At 38.8% G+C, this 25,736-nt stretch overlaps 1 protein-coding gene across 2 annotated transcripts; it reads right to left on the bottom strand.

The window, feature by feature from the left end:
- Positions 1-1,086: 1,086 nt before the first annotated feature.
- SUZ12 (SUZ12 polycomb repressive complex 2 subunit) lies at positions 1,087-25,435 on the bottom strand. 2 transcript variants are annotated; one of them, XM_059864598.1, is made up of 16 exons: positions 24,992-25,435; positions 22,180-22,226; positions 22,025-22,089; positions 17,244-17,312; positions 15,657-15,706; positions 14,284-14,369; positions 12,697-12,928; positions 11,822-11,924; positions 10,390-10,495; positions 9,477-9,654; positions 6,533-6,624; positions 5,936-6,079; positions 5,182-5,339; positions 4,380-4,578; positions 3,821-3,900; positions 1,087-3,504 (listed from the first exon to the last, which is right to left on the bottom strand). In XM_059864598.1, exons 1-16 carry the CDS (start codon positions 25,296-25,298, stop codon positions 3,159-3,161), a joined length of 2,262 nt encoding a protein of 753 aa, XP_059720581.1. In that variant the 5' UTR covers positions 25,299-25,435; the 3' UTR covers positions 1,087-3,158. The 2 variants fall into 2 exon arrangements, with proteins under 2 accessions (XP_059720581.1, XP_059720582.1); XM_059864599.1 differs by lacking the exons at positions 22,025-22,089; positions 22,180-22,226 and having other exon boundaries at positions 24,992-25,108.
- Between the last annotated feature and the right edge of the window lie 301 nt (positions 25,436-25,736).

The raw sequence follows: 25,736 nt of genomic DNA, 5'->3' as shown, positions 1-25,736 counted from the left end.
TTCTTGGATGTGAAACCACAGTCAGATTTGTAACAGGGAACAGCTCCAGTTGCTGATGATGGCACCAGACTTCTGTGAATTAAGAAATATTTAGCTTGGAACAACACTGTTAAAATTGCCCTCACAGAATGCCTCCTGTATTCCCAGAGGTAAATAATCAGAACACTTCAAATCATGAGCAACTGCTTCATTCCAGGCAGTGAATTTTTTTACCCCACCCCTCAAAATTCAAGGGCTACGTTCAAGACACACTCCAAGCAATGTACACTGAAAGTTAACAATTCATCTACCACTTCTGAATATAGTATTTAATGCACTGAATTAATAATTCAAATCATACTAGGTTCCAGGTTGGGGTTCACAAACCTGTTGTGATCACCAAGTACCAAACAACATTAAAGCCTGCAATGAGCACACTGAAGGCCAGATCAGGAGAACCCAGACAATGTTAGAGACAAGAACACACTGCCCAACAGCAGCCTGAGGTCCAGTTTGCAGAGCCCAGCTGGCACAACCTGCATTTCAGGATCTGAATCCTAACATGGAAAAAGGTTTCCAGTGTCTGCCATTCCACAGTCACTACTTGGCCAAGCAATCCAATTCCTGACTTGTCCCACAGTACCTGGAGCATCCATCCTCTGCAGTCCCAGAGAAACAGGATTTAGACTGATACTTACTTAAACTTTATTCCATTTAAGCCAAATACTCTGCAAAATCTCTGAAAAATTAACACTTGCATGTAAAAACTACACAAATCTTAGTTCTGTAACTGACAACACAAGTGATGTTTCATTTGCACTTCTAAAAATTTCAGCTCTGCACAGTAAAGCACAACCTATACCCATCTCAGGTATTCAAGTCCTACCCAAGAAAGGAAAATGAAAGTTATTATAATCTGGCTAAAACCCTGGAAATTTATGGACATACCTTAAATAGAACTGTAACAATCTGGCAAAGGAGAGCACATCCAAATTTTAAGCCATGCAGAAGAGAGTTCATAGAGGTGCTGCTTGAGGTGTCTGCACCTGGAATGACTGGACACCCATCATGGCAGACTTTGTATTACTGAACTTCAGGTACAAAAGCTGATTTCAAATAAAACATTTAATGAAAAACAATGGTTCATTTAAACAGCTGAACTTGTTTTGGGGGTTTTTTTTTGGAGGGGGAGGGATGGTTTTCTTTTGTTTTTACAGCTACTGTACCGTTCAAATTCTTTTTAACCAGCTTACATGGCATCTTCAAAGGTACAAATAGAAAAGGCATCTTTATAAATAGAAAACAAGGGGATTTTTTCAGCTTTTATTATAAATTGACATGACATACAAAGTTTACTGAACAGGAGTAATTTCATTACTATTTTTGGGGGGATCACCAACTTTTTGTGCAAACAATGCTAGCCTTCTTTTAAGCATTAAGAGCATAACTGCTTAAGAAATGACATAAGCAATAATTCTAGAACTACATCTCCCCTAAAATAATCTATTTTTTTACATATGTGCACAGCTTTAGCAAATTAAAGCCAGAGAGAAATGCATGATGTACTATCCAGAGGCATAATTAGAGTTTGCTAAAACTCAAGAGAGCTGGCAATTCAAGGAGTTTGTAATGAAAAGCTGCAGTTTCCCTCTTTCCTATTTTGTACACAAAATCAGTGACTAAGAACTTAATACTGGATGACAAATCACATCCACACCATTAGTTAAATAGTCTCACAGTTAAACACATCTTAAGGACCATCAAAATCAGTATTTACATTTTATAAATTTCTGAAGACACCATTAGAAAGCTTATATACCCCTTCAACAAATAGGGAACTGCATCTCATGGTGATGGAATGAAATAAAAAAACAAAAAATACCTGTATTTACAGCAGCATTGTTCCTTTATAAATAAAGAATATGAAAAATGAAATATTTTAAGGATAATAAAAAATTGAGGTGATGTCACTCAACCACAGTGCTTGCTGGAATAAAACCCTTCGGTGCTGATACTGTACCAGTAGTGAAACCACTTTCCATTGGAAAAAATCTGTAAACGTATGCATAAAATGTGTTAACAGCAGTGCAAAACTGCTCAAATATAGTTTAGTCAGCATCTTAGTATCTGTATTGAATACAATACATCACAGAATACTTACATAAGAAGTGCAACACATTTTCTGGTCCAATTTTACAGTGCATTTTTCCCTCAAGAGTGGCATCTCGAAAGCCAAAGCTAAAGCCACGGCCTGGCCTTGCAGTCTGTGCTGAGGCGAGACCTTCGCGGGAAGTTGGCGATGCAGCGCCTGCAGACGGACACGAGGCTCCAGCCTTAGCATGGCACCCCAGGATGGGCGAGCCCGGGCACAAGGGGCTGCACCCAAACCCTCTCTGTAGCTGTGTAGATGTGTAATAAAAATATAAAGGAGCTAAATGTTCAAGTTTAAAATGGTACACTGGGCGATCAATACATCAGAATTATCCACAAAACCCAAACTGCTGGTTAAACCTCAAAAAGCCAAGGTGGTACTTCACTGTGTCTGGAACATGAAAAGTCAAGATGTTTCCAAACAGGCACAATACAAAGGAAGTGCTAAGTTTGCCATCTCTGATAATTTTTAGTGTAAAAAAAATTGATTTGTAATTTATGATCAATTGATAAATGATTTCAAATACAAGGATCAAGGTTAAACTGTAAATAGTCAGACATTATTTTCACAAAAAGCTAACTGGAGAATTTCTAAATAAGAAAAGCAGAAACTGTATCCCAATCCCCTTTCCGTAATGTTTCACAAATTCATGATAGGAAAAACAGCCAGATACAGATGCAAAAATCTTAATATAAAAAACGGTTTTACATATACTTAAATTATGTAAATTCCATAAAGTTCTTAAGACACTAATTACTAAAATTACAAAAAGATTTTTATATTGCTCTTCATGCTCAAACTCTTAGAATATTGTCATTACATCACCAAAACCAATATACATGTAGTACTTGCATAAGTAACTGAATGAAAACCCTGTTTAAACAATATCCTTGTTGAAATCATTTATTTCCATCCAGCAGTGCCTGTTTGGAATCTCTGTATTTCTATGTGTAATTCTTTATAGAGCTCATGCACCCTAGAATGTCACTTCAATGCTTGTCCGTTGAATGACAATTGACTTTTGACTTCAGAGCTTCTGCTTCTTGCTCTGTTTCGTGACACCTGAGATGCTTTCCACTTCTGAAATCCTCTCTCTCATGGTATTTTCACTGTACCCATTTGCTGTCCCACTTTGTTCCTCAGAAGATTCCTCGTCCGTCGGGGACACCGATTCTCCCTTCTCCAACTTCTGCTGCATCTCTCGGAGCCTGGCCACAGCTTTGTCTATGGACATGATGCTGATGAGGTTAAAGTCATGCATGCTGACCAGGTGGAGCATAAAGTTTCGACACAAGTTCTTCTTAATGATTTTTTGTCCATAATTTTCAACAAACAGCATACAGGCATGATTCATTTGATTGTCAGCAATAAACCTGTCAAAAAAGAAAGCCATCATTATGCAAGTAGAACACTTTCAAAAACAAAAAGATACTCTGCAACATGATTTATCAATGTAACTGCAGAGAGCAGCTATTACACAGTCCAGTATTTTTTCTTTTCAAAGCCCCAACGCTACTAGGCACAACTTCTTCAAAAGCTTAAACTCTCAAAAGCTTATTACAAATTATCCTTTAATGACCCCTTCCTAAACAGCTGAGCCAATTGAATTTTAAGTATTTAGTGAATTAAAATGCAAAATGATCAACCAAATATAATTTATTTGTATGAAAACTAAGCACAGTAACATACCCATGCTTCATAACATGAAGATTCCATAATTTCATCACTTCTTTCTCTCCTTCGTTAACATCAGAAAATTCTTCAATTTGCTGGAGATTGGGAGGAAGGATAGGAAAAGAAACAAACACACCCATCAGAATTGTGTATCTGCTGCCAAGTACTGAGAGCATACCCAAAATTCAACTTACACACAAAAATATATATAGAAAATTCAGGCTCTGCAGTCAAATAAGTTAGAAAAATGTCATTTGAGGTAGAGACTTTTGATGATAAATAATATTATTATATACAGCCCAAACTGTGTGCTCCTGATTCCAGCATCTCCTCTTTGAAGGAGAAAAGCAGCCACAAACAATGAAAACTTGTTCAAACAGAAGGGGACAGAACTAACTCTGCAAACTGAACTTTGATTCCAGGAGTTTCCATCAACAGTAGCTCAGCAAAATTTTCTGCTCCCAAAATGCAGAATTTTCACAGCGTATGCCCAACTGCTCCCTAAGACAACTGCAGATCATCTTTTAAAAACCCCAATCTGCTTAAAATAACTTTGTACAAACAGAATAATTACAGTAATGGTTTTCTCCCGCAGCCATTCCGGGTCCTTCTCATCCTCACTGTCCACCTCCATCTCCTGGGGGCGGAGGGGCAGGCAGGTGTCGCTGTGGAAGTAGAGCCGGTTGTGCCCGCTGCTGTACGTCCGCTGCTGCTCCACCTCCCCGTCCTCCGACTCCAGGAACTCGGACATGCTCGCTTTCGTGCGCTTGGGCCTGCCGAAGGAGAGGTCACTGCTGTCACCAGCACATCACAGATGCAAATCCTGACAACTGCCACTGATTAATACCAATTATTTTAAGGTCTAGCTTGCAAAAATGTTGAGGGGGGGAATCTCCAGCAATGAAATAATCCCCATTAAAAACCCAAGAGCTCCTGATCCAACCCTCCAACTACACCTTTTTTGGGGAAGAAAAGTTTTCGGGTAAGGCAGTTAAAGAGAGCTACATTGTTATGAACAGATATCTCAATTGGAAAGATAAAAGAAAAATCATGGGTAATGTTATCCTCCTTCAGTTACATTTTATTTAGTAGCAACAGTGAAATTTAGCACGGTGTATATGTACCTGCAGATTCACAAATCCCCAGGGATCACAAATCTGGTTTATAGGCCAAAAAATTCTTTACAGAAAGAGTGGTTGGGCATTGGAATGGGCTGCCCAGGAAAGTGATGGAGTCACCAGACCTGGAGGTGTTTAAAAAAGACTGGCTATGGCAGTCAGTGCCATGGATTAGTTGCTAAGGTGGTGTTAGGTCATAGGTTGGACTTGATCTCCAAGGTCTATTCCAGCCTAGCTGATTCTGTGCCCAGCTCCTACCTGCACACCAGGATGTGTGTGATTGGAGTTCTTTTGACAGGCCCGTTGCGACTGAAGGCGAAGCCAGGCTGGCGATGGATGTCCTGGGGGTTCCCTGCGTAAGAGCCATCGTAGCACTCATTGATGGACACGTCTATCCGAGCACCTTTTGGATGATACTGCAGCACAGTTGCAAATACTCAGCAGACAGTAATGACAATGCATCAAGAGGTTAAGCAAGTAACCTTTAAATTCTGAATACCTTAAATACCATGTCTCAATAACCTGATACGGCTCTAAATTTCCTTTCACAACACCCAAATAATTTTTAACCTCTAGAAGCAAATTACACTAAAGCTTCCTTGCTCTGTACTATTTTACTGTTTTGTATAAAACTCCTCAAAACTAATTATAAAATTAAGCAAAGTATCAGAAAAGACTGCTAGCAAGAACATTTCTAAATTTCCTAGAGCTTCAAGAGACTTCCAACCAAATACAATTACATTGCTTTCTACATCAAAGAACACATTGATGCAAAAACAGTAGCTACATTGAGAATTCAGCCTTCAGTGGTTAGCATTATTTAATATATATAGATTTAAACAAAGACAATATTTCCCCTCCATGTAACACACAAACATTCACAGAAAGCAGCTTTTAACCTGTAGATACAGCTCTACAATTTATTAAGCAGGAAACAGAATCCCTGCCTTTGCAGCATCTGTGACAGACTGTACAGAATTTCATAGTGCTGAACTACAAAATGGTTACTTACAACATAATTAAAGATAAATCTGCTGTGGCAGAGTTTAAGATGTTTGAGTAAACTGTAGAGTTTCCGACAGTTCAGGGTGCACCAGGGGCAGTGCAAGTCATCGCGGGCCTCAGTCTGCTGCCTCGTGTTATTGTTGTAAAGGAACTGATGCAAACAAAGGAACAGGCAGAGCAGAATTAGCACCAAATGAGTTTCATTCATTAACTTCCAACCCCCAAAACCAAGCTGGACGTTGTTACAGGAGACCTCCACAGCAATAGTTAGATCTTGGGAACACTATATGAGCCCAGTGTACTGAAACACTGGGTATTTCAAGAATTTTTTCCCCATTGGAGACCCACCTGTCCCCCTCCAGAAATCTAAAAAGGAATGTCCTTTGTCTTTCAGAGTATCAGATGTGCCCCCAAGAAGATTAGTTTTCTAGAATACTTTCATAAAGAGGAGTCGGTGGAATGACTTTCAGTCTGTGAATCTGAGACTCTTTAAGGCATCCACAAAAAGGGCAAATGGAAATTTCCACCCAGCTCCCAAGCAAACATTTTAATCTCACACAATATTTCAATCTTAGTTTTTCCCTTTAACAATTATTTCCAATACCTGGTAAAATATTCGCAACTTCTGTCGGGGTTCATTTAAAACATCCCTCTCTTTTCTTGTCTGAAGATCTGTAGGCAAAGATTCTTTCACAGCTGAAAAAAACCACATGTAGACACACGTTTCTTTGGTGCACAGGAACAGACAAACGCTGTTTCTTACCCAACTATGGAAGCTCTGAGAAGTCCTGAGAAGGGCATTGCTGCTGAAGGAAACAGGCTACTTGAATGTCCTTTGACATAAGTAGCTCCTACCAGCCACAAGGAAGTCTGGATGCTCAGCTTGCTTCACAAACCTACAGGCAAGCCCACTTCCAACACAAGATTATCTCAAGTGCTGAAGAATCATTCAGAGAACTTAAAAATGGTCAGGTAAAAGCAACATTTTTCTTACTCTATTTCAACAGAGAATTCTTTATGTATAGCCAAAAGCTGGGAAATAAAAGCCATCCCTGCTTTCAGACTGCTGCATTCAAACACATCTCTTAAATTCAACTTCAGAAGTTCCACAAGTCTTAACAGGCAGCAGAAATGGAAGTAAATACACAAAATCTTTAACCCTTTAACCCTTGAACTTTAACCCTTGAACACTCTTTGTATGTGTAATGGCACTGCTTAGTTGCTTCTGAGTCTCTTCCATACACTTTAATCTGTAAGAGTATTTGATTTCATACAGTTAACGAGAAACCCCATGTAACGAAGCAGGTTTATAAATCTGCCCTCAAGAGAAACCACGCAATGACCCTACTTGCTTCTGAATGGTGATAAAGATGGGAAAACAAGGCTCAGCACTACTGATCTAACTTTTAGAAGATGCACTTATTTTATATTTAATATTTTGGAGAAGAAAGGAAATTTTATTTTTTGTCTGTGTGAGAAAGAGAGGAAGCCTGACACTTTAGCCTGCACCACATCAGAGAAATCCCAATTCCATGGCTCAGCTACTTTCAGAACTTCGTAATTACAGCAAAGTTTAGGCTGCCATATTTAGAAAGTCTTTGATGTCTTTATTCCACGGGTCTGCCTTGGGAAATATGCCAAAGTAAAATGACAAATTTATGTCCCATTGGGAAAGATTTACTGGATCTTCATCAGAATATCTGATAGAAGTTTTGTACAGTTTGCACTCTCATGGTATTCAGACACCACAAACAGCACAACCATTACAAATACCCTACAATGCTGCACATACTACACTACAATACATTTGTGTACTATTTGGGAAAGTTGCTCTGGCTGTAACTTTATCCATTTACTGAAAGATTTAGCTTTTATGATGGAAGAAAAAATGGGTTCCTGGTTACATTGGCAATGCAGTCTTGGCATGTTCCTATTGCCTCTACATTTGTTATAGTAAACTACCACACGCCTTCTGGAGTTAGTCAACTCAACTCTCATTTCTTTTGCAAGTCTGAGCATAAAACCTGCCTAACAAATTACAATACAGGTCTCCAAAAAACGCTAAAATACAAGGAAGCCTAGTACAAGGAAGTAAAGAGAAAGCAGAACAATTTCTACAGCAAAAGTTCAAGGACCTCCCAGGTTCTGTTGGAATTCATGTTTGTGTGCACTGTCAGCCATTCATCCTAATGGAAGAAACAAGTGTCTGCAATCCTTAGCTCAGGTAAAAGACTCAATTCAGGGAACAGGTATCAGTCTTATTTAAATATTCTTGTACTCTTTCCAAAGAGAAAGATGCCTGTAAGGTTGGCTGAGGATGTTGGGGTCATTCTAGACATTGGCTTCTGCACAGGTAGGGTGAAATTCTTCTTGATCTCACTTTTTTATCACACTAAAGCCCTAAACACAGCACAAAGAATCACCACTCTTAGAAAGTCTCACCATTAAGTTTCTCAACATTTACTGTAACACAACTGCATAAAAACCATGTTTGGAAAAGCAGTGCTTTACTCATAATAGTAATTTCCTTGCTGTCATTACTCCATCTCCAAAACATCACCAAACTCAGACTGAAATGCCATTTTGGACAAGTTCTCCAAAGCCCTATCAACTCTTCACTAGCAGTGCCTCACTGCACAGCCCAGAGACTAAGCCTAGGGACAGAACCACTGCACTCCAAGTAATCACTTCTACAACAGGGACCTAGAAGATTCCTTACTCTTTAGAGTCCCAGTCTAGTTACAAGCTTGGAAATGCTGATTACTCTGAAGTGAACTGGGTGCCAACCCAGAGTCTAGGTATGTCCATAGGCGTTGAAACAACAGGTGCAACCTGTTGTTCTCTGTACAACTTAAGTTTTCCAGATGTCTTTGAGCTTCACTTGCCAACATGAGGTTCTAATACAAAGTCACAAACAACTGGGAGTGAGACAAAATAAAGATGTCATCTAGGCCAATTTTCCTTCTAGTTTCTATACTGAGTATGAAGCCACACATGGAATATCCCTCTGGCCAGTCTGGGTCAGCTGTGTCTCCTCCCAGCCCCTTGTGTCATTTGGCCTCTTTGATGGTGGGGTGGTGTGAGAAGCTGCAAAGTCCTTGACTTAGTCTAAACACTGCTTAGCAACAACTAAAGCATCAGTGTTATCAACATTATTCGCATCCTAAATCCAAAACACAGCACTAAAGCAGCCACTGAGAAGACAATTAACTCTATTCCACCTGAAAGTAGGGCACCTATAAATCCAGAAACTTACAGAACATGAATTGGAGTGAGTAGGGCAAACCAGACAATCTCAGAAATCCTAGTGATGGATTTTCTCCAATGTATTTCACAGCAGGATTTATGAGCATTGTATATAATCACTTCAATATTGTCCTGATGTATAGCTTTTAACCTTAAAAAATGACAAAATAGGGGATACAACAAAGCCCATTCAGTTTTGCTTTTTCATGCTGAGAACAACCTGAAGCAGCTGTACCAGTGAGCTCTAAGCACAAAAGGGTTAAGCAGATGATTATTCAGCAGCAAAACCAAAGTCTGCTTACCTATAGTCTGAGTAGGTTTAACAGAATTGGGCTTGTTTTCTTGAGGGAGGCTTTCAGAATTTCTTGTTGCAAGAGGCTTAGCTATAGGAGCTGTAGACTTATCATTTGTGTCTCCTGTCCAACGAAGAGTAAACTGAAGTGTAGGTCCCTGAGAAAATGTTTCAAATGGAGGCAACCTCTGGAGAGTGGGGGAAGTAAAAAAAACCCAGCAGAATAAGTGTCTTCATAAAAACAATCATGAGAAAATATCCACTCAACATAAACTGTGCAATTTACGTAATTTATGTAATTTATTTTAATGCAGGTAGAGGCTGATCAGGATAGTTGAGCTTGTAACAGTACTTCTACTATATAATTTGGATCATCTCTGCTTTTTTCATAATTATATGATCATGTTGAGACACAAATACTTTGCAACCATCTGGAATCTTCATGTTCTTCTCTCCACTTAAAACTCATACTCTCCCAGGACATGTGAGCATGACTATGTAAGTACATACAATCACTGCATCACTGAGTGTTGATTCACCTAGTCAACAACTTCTCTCTGCTCAACCCTTCTTCCTACTCTGATACACCCTCTTCTTTTCACCACGACATTTTATCAGCATTCTCTTAAGCTATGTACATAAGATCACACCTGGCTGGGCTCCTCTTTCTTCCCCTGAAATATTCTGCAGTTTGCTGCTTTTTGAAATGTCCAACTTGTTAGAATAGCATTTAAACTGCCTGATTTTCTTGGTCAGGAATTCAGAAGTCACTGAAAAGAGACAGCTGCCATACTTACATCTGCTTGTAATAATGATTCAGTGTAGCCAAAGCTTTCTAAATTGAAAGCTAAATTAAAATGTATGTCCATACATTCCCAGAGAGAATTATTTCCTGGTTTCTTGGCCACTAAAACAATCCGTACCTTCCCATCCAGAATCGTTTCCCATGTGGCTCTTTTCTTGCTAATGGGACACTCTTCCATTTCCTGCATGGCCACTTCATATTCCCCATCCAGGAGTTGCAAGCGTCTGTCAAGACAAAATATGTATTATGTGTAAAAAGGCTCTTCTATTGTTTGTCTATTAAAATGCTCTATTTCACAGTAATTAAATTTCCATGAACTTAAACATATTTTCAGACAAAATAAATTTGACTAGGTCTAAATCTTAGGCAAACATCATCCATAACAAAGAAAATTGTTAAAGACTAAACCAAAAATATATACATTTTTATGCATTATTTGGTTCTGCTGCAAATCAGTCTCATTTATACAACAGCATGCCTGAGAATGTCCTTGCTTATCATCACTACAAAACCACCTAATGGTTCATATGTTGCTTAGCATATTGAAGTTATCCAGTGGAATAAAGTAATAGAAAAGAACAAAATACTGTCAAGACTTCTAAGAAGATACAGATTAGAAAAGAAAATTTCTTCAAAACCCCAACTCTTCTCAAAATATACTTCTAAAACCCTATTTGGATAAACAACCATTTTGTCAGAATTAGTTGGAGCTGGTTCAAGTAACTTTTTCTTCAAGCTCCATTTTTATTGATAAAGAAATAATGTAAATACATACCTCTACCTGGGACCTGCATTTTCCATGGAAAGAATTCTTATTTTCATATACTGTATTTTGGCTGTTGGCACCATGATCCTTTGCAGCACAAACAACCAAAATGTCTACCCAGGAAATGGTCTGGTCCTTATTTTTTTAACTGGATCTAGAGTGCTCTAAGCTACTGACATGTGAGTTCACCACACTCCACCTTCCTTGAAATACATTAAGTAGTATCATGATAATAAATAATTAAACTACATGACAGAGTAGGCCTGTTATAACTTTAACTACTTGTTTGATTGTCCTGTAGTAATGGAGAACTGATGTCTTCTGTAGCTGTCAGCAAATGAGACCTGTGACTACACCAGCAACACTCTGGGCATGGGAAAAATTATGGCACTCAGAGTGTAAGCAGCAAGGGTATTTCAGAGACCTTTTCTTTGTTTAACTTTTTAATTATGCTGTCACTGATCTTTAACAGAACCAGAGAAATGACAAAACTGGCAAGGAACGGACAAACAGATGCAAATTACCAGGACAATATTCAATTTCACAGATGGAAATTATTTACAGTAGTCACTGAATAGGTTTCAGTATAAAACGTGTTATGAAACCTGTAGTTTTTTTTTAAAACATAAGTTCTTACTGTAAATAACAACTAAAATGCAGCCAAAGACAATCTACACTGTGACAAAGAAAATACTAAGCTTATTATCAAATTTCTAATATTTTGATGACTAAAAATGATTAATACAATGATTAATAGAAGCTATATTTGTTTTTACAACATTACCTGTTTTTATCAAATACAGTCATTTGTGCTACAAATGTCTTTTCCCCATCTTCACGATTTGATGAGTTTCTTTTTCTTCTAGCTGGAAGCTCCTCATTGACATCTGCACATAAGAAATCTGGAATTCAATCATTGCACAAGCACAGATTCAAAAGATCCAACAATCTCTATGCACTCACAAATATAACTGGCTAATGATTGTGTCAGATGTGCCATACAATAGAGAAGGACAATGCAATAAAAGACCACTTAGCTTAACAGTAATCATATTTTAGGTGTGTTCTCGTGTATTTATAATTTCATTGTATTATTCTGTCAGCATAAAGAATTTGGGATTTGATCTTCCTCTTCTTGTGGCTATAAAATAGTGAGAAACAAAATTTTTCATTCTATATGTACTCTCCAAGCTGAAACATTTGCATTGTAACACTTCTCAACAAGATTAAGAAAATAACTTTTAAAAATTTATTATTGAGGTATTTTTCTATTGGCTTGTCATTTAGTTTTGCTGAGAAACACTGATGGCACCCACAGTTAGTCAGTAGTGACCAATGTTGGTGGAGGAATGAGGACAGTCTCAGTGACCACAGGGCTCTCTTGCACTGTTCATCCTCTAGCAGTGCTGTCTCACACCCTCAGCATCACATCACTAACAAGTGGTGGTAAACTTACACAAAACCAGAAGCACAATTTCTAGCTAGCAGCTGAATTTCACCCCCATCTCAAAAGAGACTGCACACAAATAAAAGCTCAATCACTCAGTTATTACTGGCCCTTGTCACAGTGTGACCCACACTGCTTATCCAGACAACTCCACACAAGCCCGCAAGATAAACCTTGCAGATTTAAAAAGCAGATTTCAAGGTTGAAGTTACCAATGTTTTCATTTGTTTCACCATTGATCAGTCCATTAAATTCTCTCCTTCCTGGGCGAGTGACTCTGAATAACAATGAGTAAGACTTCACCATATGGCTGTTGCTTGGTTCAAACTCATTACTGGAAACTGCAAGTGATGGGAAGTTGCCTGGTTTTATTTGGCTGAGGTCTGGGTTTAAAGGCACCTGCTTTTTACCTGTAGGAACCTGTCTTATTGGACAACTGACATCCTGCAGCAAAACAAGAAAGATAGGGTTCAGGTTTTTAGACTTCAAAGTGAAGACATTAAGTATTTAAATTTATGCCATTTCTAAACTGCATTTGTTCTGCCAACTTTTGAAAATATGCCTTATAATAAGCCTTGTAACAGATATAAATAAAAAAATATGGAACAATCCCAGATTTTAAATGTAAACCCAGGTATTTTTAAATGTAAATAAAACTGGCATTCTATAACCCTTTCTGGCAGAAGCCATCTTTCTCTATGTGAATAAAAAAACACTAACATGAGGCACTTAAAAAGATTGTAGAACAGTCATTAATACTAATTTAATTCTGTTTACCTGAAGAAATTAAATGTTTTTGTTATATATTTTTTTCCAAAGGCTTTCTATCTTCTCCTTGCAATATTTCAAAGTGCATTTTGTGCTATCTGTGAGATAAAGAACCACTTACCTAGGATTTATTATATTCAATTACCTCTCAAAGAAATCATTGAACGTTGTGTAGAATTGGGAAAACAAGACAAGATGGGCTAAATATGAAACTTGCAGCAAAACATTTGGAATAACCATTAGCACCTCCTGATTTCACTACATTTTTCCATACTACAATAATTAACAAAATTGGCTAGAAACAGTATTAATTCTTAAAAACCTGTCAAATCAGCCTAGCATTAGGAAAGAACACACAGCTCTGACTGCAAATCTTTCCCTTTCTGGTTTAAACCTAAAGTATAAATGAGCCTCCCATATTCTTGTATTTGGGGAAATAATTTGCCAACTGATGTGAAATAAGTACAGCTAAAACTAAAAGCAAATTCAAAGGTGCTTTAAAAGTAAATATAAAATTGTTTCTGATTCATGGTAGCTAAAATCTGCAATAATTGAAATAACCAAAGTAAAAACCACAGATACAGAAAAAGCAAGGAAAGAGAGAAGTTGGCAGATGACTGAGGAATTCAAAACAATTACAGTTTGTTCCTTTTTACTACTAAACTCTGAAAGGCACAGGCTACTTTATGATTTTGTGATTGCCTGGTTTCCTTAAGCCACTGGACATCACAAGAGAATGAATAATTTAATGATGTGACACACAAACCGAGGTAAAACCAGAAGTGGCTGAAATATACAAGGGGATATGATTTACAAGGTGAATTCAATCAACAGAGCTGAATGTTTTTTAAAACTCATTTCTCATAAAACAGTGCAAAATCCAATAGAAAACAACTTGAATACATTAGTTCTTAAATGTAAAGGCTAATTTCAACATTAGCATCACTATAAGGCAGTGTTACTTAGATATTCTAGAAGCAGGTAAACATTTTGCCTTAATGTATATTAACAATTTGTCAGCTCATTTTTACCTTTCGTTTCTTGTGGCAAACTTTCACCAGCAGTACTTCCAGAGTTACAGAATTTTGTTCATTCTCTGAGTTCTGTGATGGCTTATCTAAACAGAAAAGTATTTTAAGTTCTGAAAAAGTGAAGATCTATTCAATGATATAAATCCACCTGTAATTACTTTTTAACCACAGGCACATACCAGGTACAAAGACCTCTAACCACACTCTTAGTTTCAACTCTCCCCAAACTTACTACAAATTTCCACTTCGAATATATACTAATTATTCTCATATTGGCTGATTTAAAGGCATAGCTGATCTCTAAAGTTTAAAAGAGCAAGCTTGTTACTTTTTTAGAACAGAGAAAAATGTTATGGGTAGATTTAAGGACAGTTAGAATATGCTAATTAGAGATGAGTTGAATTATTTTTCCCAGTTTTTTTTTCTTTACAGCTTGCAAACCTAAAATTTGGGCTTAAGATCTAGATGCTATCAGATAGGAAAACAAAACAAAATTACACCACCATCCCCTCCCTCCTTAAATATTATGCAAGGCAAAATAAATGCACAATAGCTCTTAAAGGACTCTCAAACAAACTTGAAAAAATGTCTTAGAAAATAAGACTTCATTTCAGAGACTGCACAATAAATTTCCTATAGCCTGGAAATTTATAGCCTGGAATCTTCAAGGCAGCCTCTGCCAGTGGTGTGATCAGCAATGGCAACCAAAAATCCAGAAATAAAATTATATTTTAATGGAAAAACGGTTTTTACTCTCAGAGCTCTGAATAGAATAAAACAGAATAGAACTTTTCATTCTGATCAAGGAAATCCAATATTCTGATACTGAGAGGCAAATCCTTATGTGCTTGAAGGACACCGTGGAATGACTACAAGTCACTAAAATATTATTTCCATGGCTTTTATAATTGTTGACATGGCTTTCCTCCATTTCTAGACTCAGCCTATTTTTTTTTCTTACACCTGTATTTTAAAGTAGAAGCCACTGAATCTTCCAACTATTTGAGGGCTGTGGGGTTTTTTAAAGCTACTTCAAACACCAAAGACACACTCACAGAAAAATCACATTCTTTGGGAAAGAATCACTTTCTTCAAGGTCTATTTCCGTTTGAATGGATGATGGCTTGAAGGATTTCTCAAAATCGCTGTTTTGACTAAGGCCCTGAAGCTTATCTTCTTAACATCACAATTACACCACAGCATTTCTAAAGCACTACTGAATTAGAGCTAATGAGACAGGCTGAACAAGTAAATTAAAACCTGCATCCAAACAGCAGAGAGTAAAAACATTCAAATATTCCCCTCACAGATCTCTACTAATTTCAAAGGTGTTATACAAATTAATAGTGGAATGAATGAATTGGCAAACATACCATTTTTATGGAAGAACCCAGTAAATGTAAGTTGCAAATGAGCAGACAAGCTAAACAGGAGGGGAAACAAAAAAAAAGGAAATGTTAGAACAAATAAGGGTTTTCTTCTCACAGCAACCACTTCACTGATCTTCAGTACAGAACTCTAACGATTCAGTCCATCCTCTCAACTTGGAAACTGCCTGGAAACAGCACTTGCAGTTGAAGCAGGACTGAACATCAGATTTCTCTTTACAGACTTACCCTGTGTACTCCATGACTTGATACATTAAAAAAAAAACAAAAACAAAACAACACAACCAACACTACAGTAGAAGAACATTGCCTGAAGACAGGAGATCTTGCCTTCACAGGCAGGCAAACACATCTGCTGGACAGTTTTGGTGGAAATTTTCCAGAATTTCACTCTGAACCACAGGCTTGGTGTAAAATAAAAGAAAACCAAACCAACAAGTATTTTAAACACAGTAATAAGAATCTTTACAAGGGGGAACCTGCACCTTTAAAAATAAAGCTATCAGTTTAATCAAGTCCAAATCACTCATTACATGTGCAATCAAAATAATAACTGCATCTGTTTTGTTCCACAGCCTAGACTATTCTGCTGACCATAGACACATCTTATTTCAAATCATAAAATTCAGGGCGTATTTCTCTTGAAAGGTATTCATAAATCTAGACTAAAAAGGGTCCCAAAACCACTTAGTATTTCTGAAGTACACATTGAAAAAAATATAACCTGTCCACTACCCCACCAGACAAAACTTTGTGCACCTTCACTTCTCAAGCAGATACAACCTGACACTCCACACTTATTGTTAAACACAAACATTCCCAAGAGTTCTGAGATGACCAGCAGAAGTGCCCAAAGCTCAAGCATTCAAAGGACTCTATCTACACCAACTTGCATCATTTATCCATGTTACTTTTCCACATTAAAGAATATTTTTTACAGTTTTGAAAGCACAAAAAACAACACATACAAGTCAATACTCTATGTTGTTTCAACAAAGCAACTAAATAAAATATGTGGAGCAAATATAATTAAGAAAAATAATATACAGTAAATCCATAAAACCTCTTAGAACACAAAATTTGTAAGTTTGTTCCAGCCTACACTGTAGCACAGTTGCCTCTGAAGTAATCTAATGATTTGCTAACACTGTGGGAAAAGAACTAGTTAAAAATAGCAAGTATAAAACAACATAAACTACAAGCAGCAGAACTTCCTATTTTCCCAAATCCACCTCCTTTTTACTTTTAATTTCAACACACAGAGATTACTTACTGACACAAATGACACTCTTAAAAACAAAGCTAAGGTAAATACCTATTTGAGGATTCAATACACATTTTAAGAGATGCCACAACAAATACTGAATATTCCCAACACTGCTTTTCTCCAAGTAAGTGACCAGCATACATACACACATTTTAAGATTCTGCAAGCAAATTTCCAACAGCAACTACCTTGCTTCGAGTAATGACTCTTTATCACTTGCACTTTATCAGTCAAAAGGAATTCTGATTCACAGCCCATGCATGAACTCATTTGTACCCACACACAAATATACAGCAGGACAGTACCTGTGAGATTCTTGTTCTCCCTTCATTTTCTCTACTTTTGATAACATGTCATCCACTTTGAATGTTTTCCTGTGAGGAAAAAGCAAAAAGAATAGTTTTACACAGCTGCTATACCCACAACTTACAGCAAGAAAATGTACTCAGCCTGAGTTTTCACTTGATTTTCCATGTAAAACTCTCTTTATATATCATTTTAGCCTTCTCTTCAGAAAACACCCTTTAGACACAGATATAATTTTTTAGACCTAGTATCATGCCTGTGTTATAAGGGACACAACTGCTGCTCAAGCAGTATCCAAAATAATACAAGGAATTAAACCCAGACCTTGCAACAGTAATCCTACTGCTCCTAAGTTTCATTTAACAGCAACATACTGAAACCCTGACAAAGAACATGTTTAACCACATTTCAGCTTTGTCAAAGACAATCTTCCTGTTTTACTGACACTTATACATACCAAGAATTGACATGTCAGCCCCTCAGCCATTACTATTTTAATCTTGATCATAATAATGAAAATCACATAAAACCTTATAGGACAAAAGAGTTAAAAGCCTAATTAAAACCCCAAACCCTTATTTCTCCACACATTTCTATTAAATGGACACAATGCAAAGAGCAATGAATTTGGAAGCAACCTTTGGAACCCACCCACAGGAAACAGGGCACAATGACAACAATGTCACAGAGAATAATCACTTCAAATCTTTCCTCTCTGTAATTCTGACATCAGTCTGCTCACGCTCATATGTTCAGCCTGTTCTACCATACATACAATTTCATGCTCATTGCTAAATAAAGCTCACTTATGAGCAGAAGTTATTCAACATGTTACAGAACAGCCTCTCCATTTTTCATTAAAGGCAAGTTGATGTTTGCATCTAGCTGCCCACAAAATTGCACCTGACTACAGTGACAACACAAGAGTGTGAGGGCACCTTTCCTCTACATTTATACCTCAGAAAAATGGAGTAAGAAGAACATAAACCATTGCCAAACACTGGATTTCTTGCAGAGGTAACAACACCATGCTCTGGGGAAGTGGGAAGCATTTGTCTAGAGAAATACCCTGACTGAAGAAACACTGATGTCACTCTGTCTGCACTCAGCACGTAATGCTCCTGAATGATTGAGTTACACATCACATGGGGACTAAACAGCAACACTGGGCAACAAAAACTACAGGGCTGCACTCATAACAAGGAGAAAAACAATTATGATTTGTGTAGTAAACAATCACTGATTCAAAGCTCTACTCAGTCCAAGAGTCACACATGAGACTGAAGAACTGACTCACCTACACTCAAACGTGGGATTGTTAAAATGAACACTGCAGTGCTCAACTTTAAAGAAGAGATGTTAAGAACAGAGCAATTTACTAGAAGTTTCAGATTCTAAGGTAAAAATGTCTCTGGGTGCACTTTGCTCCAGCTCATCAAAATCAGCCACTGTTCTGCAGAACAGCAAGTTTAGAGGGCTTTCTCCAGACTGAGGAATTGCTTAAAACAGATTTAGACCAAAGTTATGTCATGAGCAGAATACGAGCCAAAAACCAGCTAAGAGACAATCATCATGCCAGAATGGGGGAAAGTTAACAATCTTTCATAAAATATACTAACATCTGACCCAACTTGTATTTAGTATGTGACCATTACTGATCCAAAAAGAACAGTGGCACAGCCTTTGCTAAATCCAGGCTCAGGTTAGTCAAAACAAGAGAGCCCTCCTAAAAAAAAAAAAATCTTTCCAAGAAACTAAAAATAACAACTAATAAAAAATTTTTGCCTTTGAAGTTAACTTGTAAGAGCAGAAATGCCTTTAAAATTAATTACTATTTATGTCACCATGCTCCCATGCAAAACAGACAAAATCAAGTTTTTATAATAACCATCCCTCACACTCAGAATTTTCAAGACAGCATTCACTTATGTAACAAGTATGTGCATCTTGCACATTCCTTTCTCCACCCACTCTTATTCCAGACAAGAAAAGTAATAATTAGCAAAGTATTAGAAGTCTCATCATAGCATGTCATTATTTTGCCAATAAATAATATAATTATTCCTTTATCCAAATACTGTCTGTGAAGCAAACTTATTAACAGCTACTAACATCTTACCAACACCATAATTTGGTCTAATAATATACTAACACCTGAAGACAGACCCAGAGACACAAAGTCCAGTTCAGCTAACAAGTATTAGCTGACCAAAGCCCATCACCTCTCCAATAAGCAGCAAATTCAATACCTTTTTAGCCCAGGTTGACACATGCCTATTAACTAGTCCCTATGACCATTTTCTATGCTCTAAGCACTCTAGGTTTTCTAAACATTTTCTCAGTATTAAACATGTGGAGCAATATCAATAGATAATTTCCTGGTAAAAATGCAGTTTTAGTTCCCTACCTCCAAGTGATAAATTTGTCTGGCATTTTTCTCAGACTATCATAGAGCTGGAGGTAAAAGATGTGGAGTCATAGTTACTATTCTTTAAGTAAGGTCTATTAAATTCAGAGATTAGTTCTTTATACTTTACTTATGATACTGTTTACTGAAATGGCAATCAAAATTATCAGCAATTTAACAATGGCAACATTTAGGAGTTCTAGGGGAATAAATTACTATACATGTATAGTTCACATAAGCAGGCTAACAGTGGTGCAGTTCCAGAAAAGACTCCTTTGCAAAGAGAACTCTACTAACACTTTCACCGTACTGAAACCAAAACATGGATTTTTCTTAATATAAATCTCAGGATGATCTTCTACAGTTCAGATATTTTCTTTCTTTTCACCAAAACATCGAGATCATAGACCTTAACTACTTGTGTTGAAGGAAGAACAGTGATTCAGATCTTGAGTATTTACCAGCACAGATCAGCAAACAAGGATCCTGCTAATCCCCTCAGGAAGTCCAGTCAAGAGTCTTTCGCCAATCTCTTAGTCAAAACTACCTTTAAATTACAACTTGTGTGGTTTTAAGTAGGCTGAAAGAGAAGGGCCACAGTACTGAGTGAGCATGGAAAGGGCAGAGGGAACCCAGGAGGAATACACTTCACAATTACTTTCTGTCTTTTTCACTTTCAACTATGCTCACTCACTTTTGTTGCATTATTGTGTTTTTATAAAGAAAACATACTCACACCTTCTATTTAATCTTCCGAAAATTAATTACAAGCATGATTTCAATTAGTCAGCACTGACAGAACTATTGAAAGAAACAGCTAGAATATGTTATTAGAACACCTCCCAACTAAACTCACAGTTCTAAAACAAAGTGTTGAGGGAACTGATACAAATTCGTAGGTTTCAAACATTTCAAATCAAGAATTACCTGTGCAGCTGAATCAACTGAGATTTGGAACAGTGGATAACAATGCACAGGCAAAGAATTGTCTCTTGCTTCCCAGCAAGGATAGCAGATATCCAACAGAACATTTTCAGGTAACATACACATTTCAATCAATAATGAATTAATCTAAGCTATAAGCAAGAACTTCCTGTAGTACAATTCTAGTTAGAAAAACCAAACAAAACTAAACCACAAAAAACAAAACAGCCTAAAAATAATTTAACATTTTGTTCTGACTCACTTTAAAATAAGCAAAAAATTAATTTTGATAACTTTTTAAAGAAGAAGCAAGCAGCAACTTCAAGTTTAAAAAAATAAATAAATCTGATCATTACCTAAGTATCTGAAATTGTATATTATGGATTCAGTTTTAAGAAAAAGTGATATTGTGGCATTAAAACTCATAGCAGGAACATTAAACAATATCCAAGAGATCCAATAATGCCATAAACAGTTCCTTTAATTAAAAATATGCAAATTCTATTGATCAATAGATCATGCAAATATTACCTCCCTTAGATATAAATATGAAGTCTAAATTAGAATTGTCTGCCATAATCCCATTTTGTTGCATATTTGTTGTACTTAAGTCCCACAGCAACTGTTTCTAAGCGATAAGAACTTTGGTGCTAAAATGTTTTAGACTAAATGTTCAGGTTACAAAAGAATTCTAAACACTAACAAAGGATTTTCAGTGAAGGGGAAGTAACTGGAAGGGCCTTGTGATTCTGCTAATAAATAATGTACACTGCACTTGTCCCTCTGCAGTATTTCTGTGTTTTCAGGTCCAGTGACAGGCAGCTGTAGCACCTCATATGACAGGAATGACTATTTTGCAATATCAGAACTGAAGCCCATCTCTCAGGTGTATCCAGCTCAAAGCAACCTTTTTTTGCTGGAATTCTTCTAAAATACTATAAACAGACTTGCTTTATTTTCCAGCTTTTAAAATAACTACAGAAATAATTACTGGATTCTTTCATGATTAACTAACAAAGCCAATAGTTTTGTATTTGGGTTTTGATTTTTTCAAAAACAACTGGCTAGGTTACAGTTTAAAATACAATGTTTCATATGATTATGATTAAGCACCATTGATTACATGAGCTGGGATGTAATACAGGTTTTTTTTGGGTTTCTTTTAATAAGTTCTCCTCCAAAATAGAAAACAAACACGAGAGAATTAGTTAGGATTCTGCAGACAGTTCTCCACAGTTGAATACTCCCAGTATCCACAGAAGTCACTTGGATAAAGCTACACATACACTTAACATTGCAAAAAACCTCTTAGGTCTCAGAAACCAACTGTACACTGAAGTATGCATTTTTAAGTTCTTCAAAAAGAAAACAGGAGGTTACCCTCCACTGCTTTTTGGACTTCTGCTACTTGGTGAACATTTTAGGATTACTTTACAAAAACAATTTTACCTTTTGATATTTGTTCGGGAGTTTCTGTGGGACATGTAAGTGAGAGTTCTGTGCAAAAATATTGGCTGCAGGGGGGAAAAAATAGAAAATGGTTATGCTTTAATTAAAATTTTCTACAAGTGCAAAGTAAAGGAGTGATAAAACCAATTACTCACTGCTATTAGATTCCGGGTACGTAGAAATCTGTATATCTGTGTTGGTTCTAAGAAAAAGGAACACACGTTACCCAATGCAACTTATACCTCCAGAAAGACAGCCTTATAATGACAAAAAGTATCTTAGTGGGGCAATTACTTTGAAACAATTATCACAAAGGCCATTATGTGAAGCATCACAACGTCCAAATAACTCCAAGTTATCACATTCAAGGTTACTTCACCAACTCTACAGCACAAAGCAACTTCTTGTTTAAGGTGCCACAAACCAGGGGTCTCAACTCAAACTCTGACTGCTCTCCTTTCCACAAAATGTGTTCCTTACAGACTTTGTATCATTAAGGGGCAGAAAAAATACCTCAATGTATCACAACCTTTGGTCATATAGGTAAGTTTTCTTCATGAAGTTAATGAACACATCTGCTCCGATACCAAAAGAGCACAATAAATTTACACAGCCAGATAATTTGGATTCTGATTGCTTTACACTTCTGGCAAGTACCAAGGTCACTTGCAGCAGATACTGAAACAAGAACAGGGACTGTCATTTGACTGTGATCTATTATGGATCATTCTAAGGTAGGAAATTAATGCTGCTTTTAGTAGAGCAACTACTGTTTTCAAGTGCAGAAGGAGAGAAGATAATTCAGCTGTTCACAAAATGGACACTGAAGCACAGCATCATCTCAAACACGTCTGAGAACCAACGTTCAAAGGATCAAGACTTGCCTACAGACAAGAGAAGGACCTTCAGTTTAGTTTTAACCAATTAAATCAGGACAAGAAGGGTTTTTTGTCTGGATCAGGTTATTTCTAACAAGAATTCCAAACTAAACTGAAATACTCCCTATTTGAACTGAAATAAAAGCTAACTTCACAAAGTAACATCAGCAAAAAAACTTATAAATGATTTAATACACACCAAGAGGAGAGAAAAAAGAGAATAGACAATGTATTGATGGCCATGCTAAGGCTGGTAACACTGCTTCCATCCCCCACATAAAGAAAACACAGTTTATTTTTAAAGAAATAAAAAAAATTTCTTTTGATACGACTGCAAAACATTTCTTTCAAATAGTTGGAAACCTTATTGTGTGGAATTCTGTAATTAGAAGAAGAAAAGGACAGCTTTTTATATCCTTTCCCCCTTTTAAAGATATGATTCAGCCTTATTTCTACAGTTATGAATGTAAGACCCCATAGAACACATGAAGAGATGTACTACTGTTAGAGAAGGAAATCTTAAAATGATCACAGAATTTCCTTTTAGAAGCCTGAAGAAAGCCAGTGAAAATCTGCTTAATGCAAATTATCACAATAAAATCCATATTTTTCAAATCAAGATAAAAGAAAGGTATGTGCACTTCGCCACAAAGTGAAAATAGAGTATTCACAACTTTGAAAAAGATATCCCATGTTTTTCAGTCTCAAAAACCCCATGACATATAATTATAATTTCTTAATGTAAGAAAACATTAAGTCACATTCACAAGGATGCAATTTAATTTAAAGGCAACACATTGCTGCTTCAACATTAGTTTTTTTAAGTGGAAAAATTCTGAAACACACTCTTCAACCTGCAGAGAGACATATGTCTCACAAGTCTGTATTACTCAGCAAAAGCTTAAAATAAATCTTTTATCTTTTCCTAGCACATGACCTTGAAAAGGGACAAAAACAGTCAGGAAGAATGCAATTCAGTACTACACGTGTTAGGATTTCTCTGATGCAGTATTTACTTACTGCAGTTTTCCCAGGATATTCGCACACGGGGTAAACACATTATGTACATATGTATGTATAGCTACACTGTAGCTTCTTCCTGATCCCCACCTGCTCAGCTCTGGGCTTCCCTTGTCTGACACACTGAGGCACGAGCAGAAGAATTTTTTCCACTTCGAGCACTGAGAAAAAGCTCTTAAAACTCAAGTCTGTGACTTGACCCATTTGCAGCACGGTATTTACTGAATACAGAGCGTCGTTAAAAGGACTGAGACTGAAACGGCCATGCTTTATTCCAGACTACACCAAAAACTCCAACACTGTCACCGTCTACAAGTGTGAGCATTGACAGCACCAAACCCAAAACAGGACCATGCCTTCAAGTAGGGCCTTAAAAATTCCCTTCAAATCCTGGCAGCTGCACAAAAATCTTTTAGTGCAATTTAAGTTTACTGGTCCACTGTCCTTTTAAAACAGATTTCCACAAACAACTTTCTAGTGAAATCAGGGGGACTCTCCTCCCATGTGGAGCTCCCACAAGGGGAATGCCTGGGTCGGAAAGGTCGATTTCCAATGCGAAACCTCGACTAAGTGAAAATTATTGCCAAACAAAGAAAAACCAAGAACAGTGAACTCTTAATCGCGTCCTCCCCCTAAAAAGGGCTCGAACGGCAGAGGCCAAAGAGGAAAGTGCCCCCTCGCCCCTCGATGCCCAGAGCCTCCAGGGGCTGCTGGAGGAGAGAAGGGAACCAGCCGCCCCGAAAGCCTGATGGGAAGTGCTCTACTGAGAACCAAGTTCATCGCTGGGCGCGGGCGCACACACACACACACTCCCTCGCCCTCCGCCTCGCGGGCCCCGGGCGCCTCTCGCCGCCCTCCCGCACACCGGCCCCGCTCCCCGCGCTTCCGCCCGGGACCCGCCGGCCCCCGCCTCCCCCGGCCCCGCTCCCTCCCTCTATCCCCCGACCGTGTTTACCCCCGGAAGCCCCTGCTCCCCACAGCCCTCCCCTCCTCCTCCCGCCCTTTCCGCGGCGGCTCGGGCCGGTCCCGCCGGCTCGGCCCCCACTTCCTCCGGCGACCCGGTGCTCACTCTCAAAGGCCTGAAGAAAGAGGTCGTGGTCGGCCTGGATCTGCTCCATCTTCGGCTTCTTCACGGGGGGCAGCGCCGCTGCCGCCGCCGCCGCTGCCGAGGAGGCCGAGGAACCGCCCGAGTACCCACTGCCTCCTCCGCCGCCGCCGCCGCCTCCCGCGGCACCGCCGGATTTGCCACCGGGAGCCGCCGCCGCGGCGGAGCCCCCGAACCCGCCGCCTCCTCCGCCGCCACCTCCTCCTCCGGCGGCGCCGCCAGCGGAGCCCGAGCTGGGCCCCGCTCCTCCACCGTGCTTCTGAGGAGCCATAGGGGTGGCCCCGGGAGGGCCCCGGCGGGACGGAGAGCGAACGGGGCGGGCAGGGCCGGCCGGGGCGGGTGCGTGAGGCGGGGAGGGGGGGGGACACGCCGCGCTCCAACTCCGCCAAGTCTCCTCCGCCCCGCTCCCCTCAGCGCCGCGGCCGCCGAGCCCGACCGCCGCCGCGCGCCCGCCCCCCGCGCGCGCCCATTGGCTGCGGGGATGGCGCCGCGCCGCTCCATTGGCCGGCGCCGGCCCCGCCCCCGCGTGACGCGCGGATGGTTCTGGAAGCGTTTGGTTGGTCCGCGCGCTCGGCGCGCGCCCCCCCCACCCCCCGCCTTTGAACTGAATTCGCGGGAAAGCGCCGCTCGCGCTCTGGCGCGGGGCATGATGGGTACAGGGGGGCCCCCGCCCGCCTGAGGGGCCGCTCGCCAGTCCCCGCCCCCGCAC

The sequence above is a fragment of the Haemorhous mexicanus genome, chromosome 20, assembly GCF_027477595.1.
Source record: "Haemorhous mexicanus isolate bHaeMex1 chromosome 20, bHaeMex1.pri, whole genome shotgun sequence".
Classification (NCBI taxonomy): domain Eukaryota; kingdom Metazoa; phylum Chordata; class Aves; order Passeriformes; family Fringillidae; genus Haemorhous; species Haemorhous mexicanus.
The sequence above is the reverse complement of the archived record's forward strand: the minus strand, read 5'-3'. Positions and strand labels throughout refer to the sequence as shown.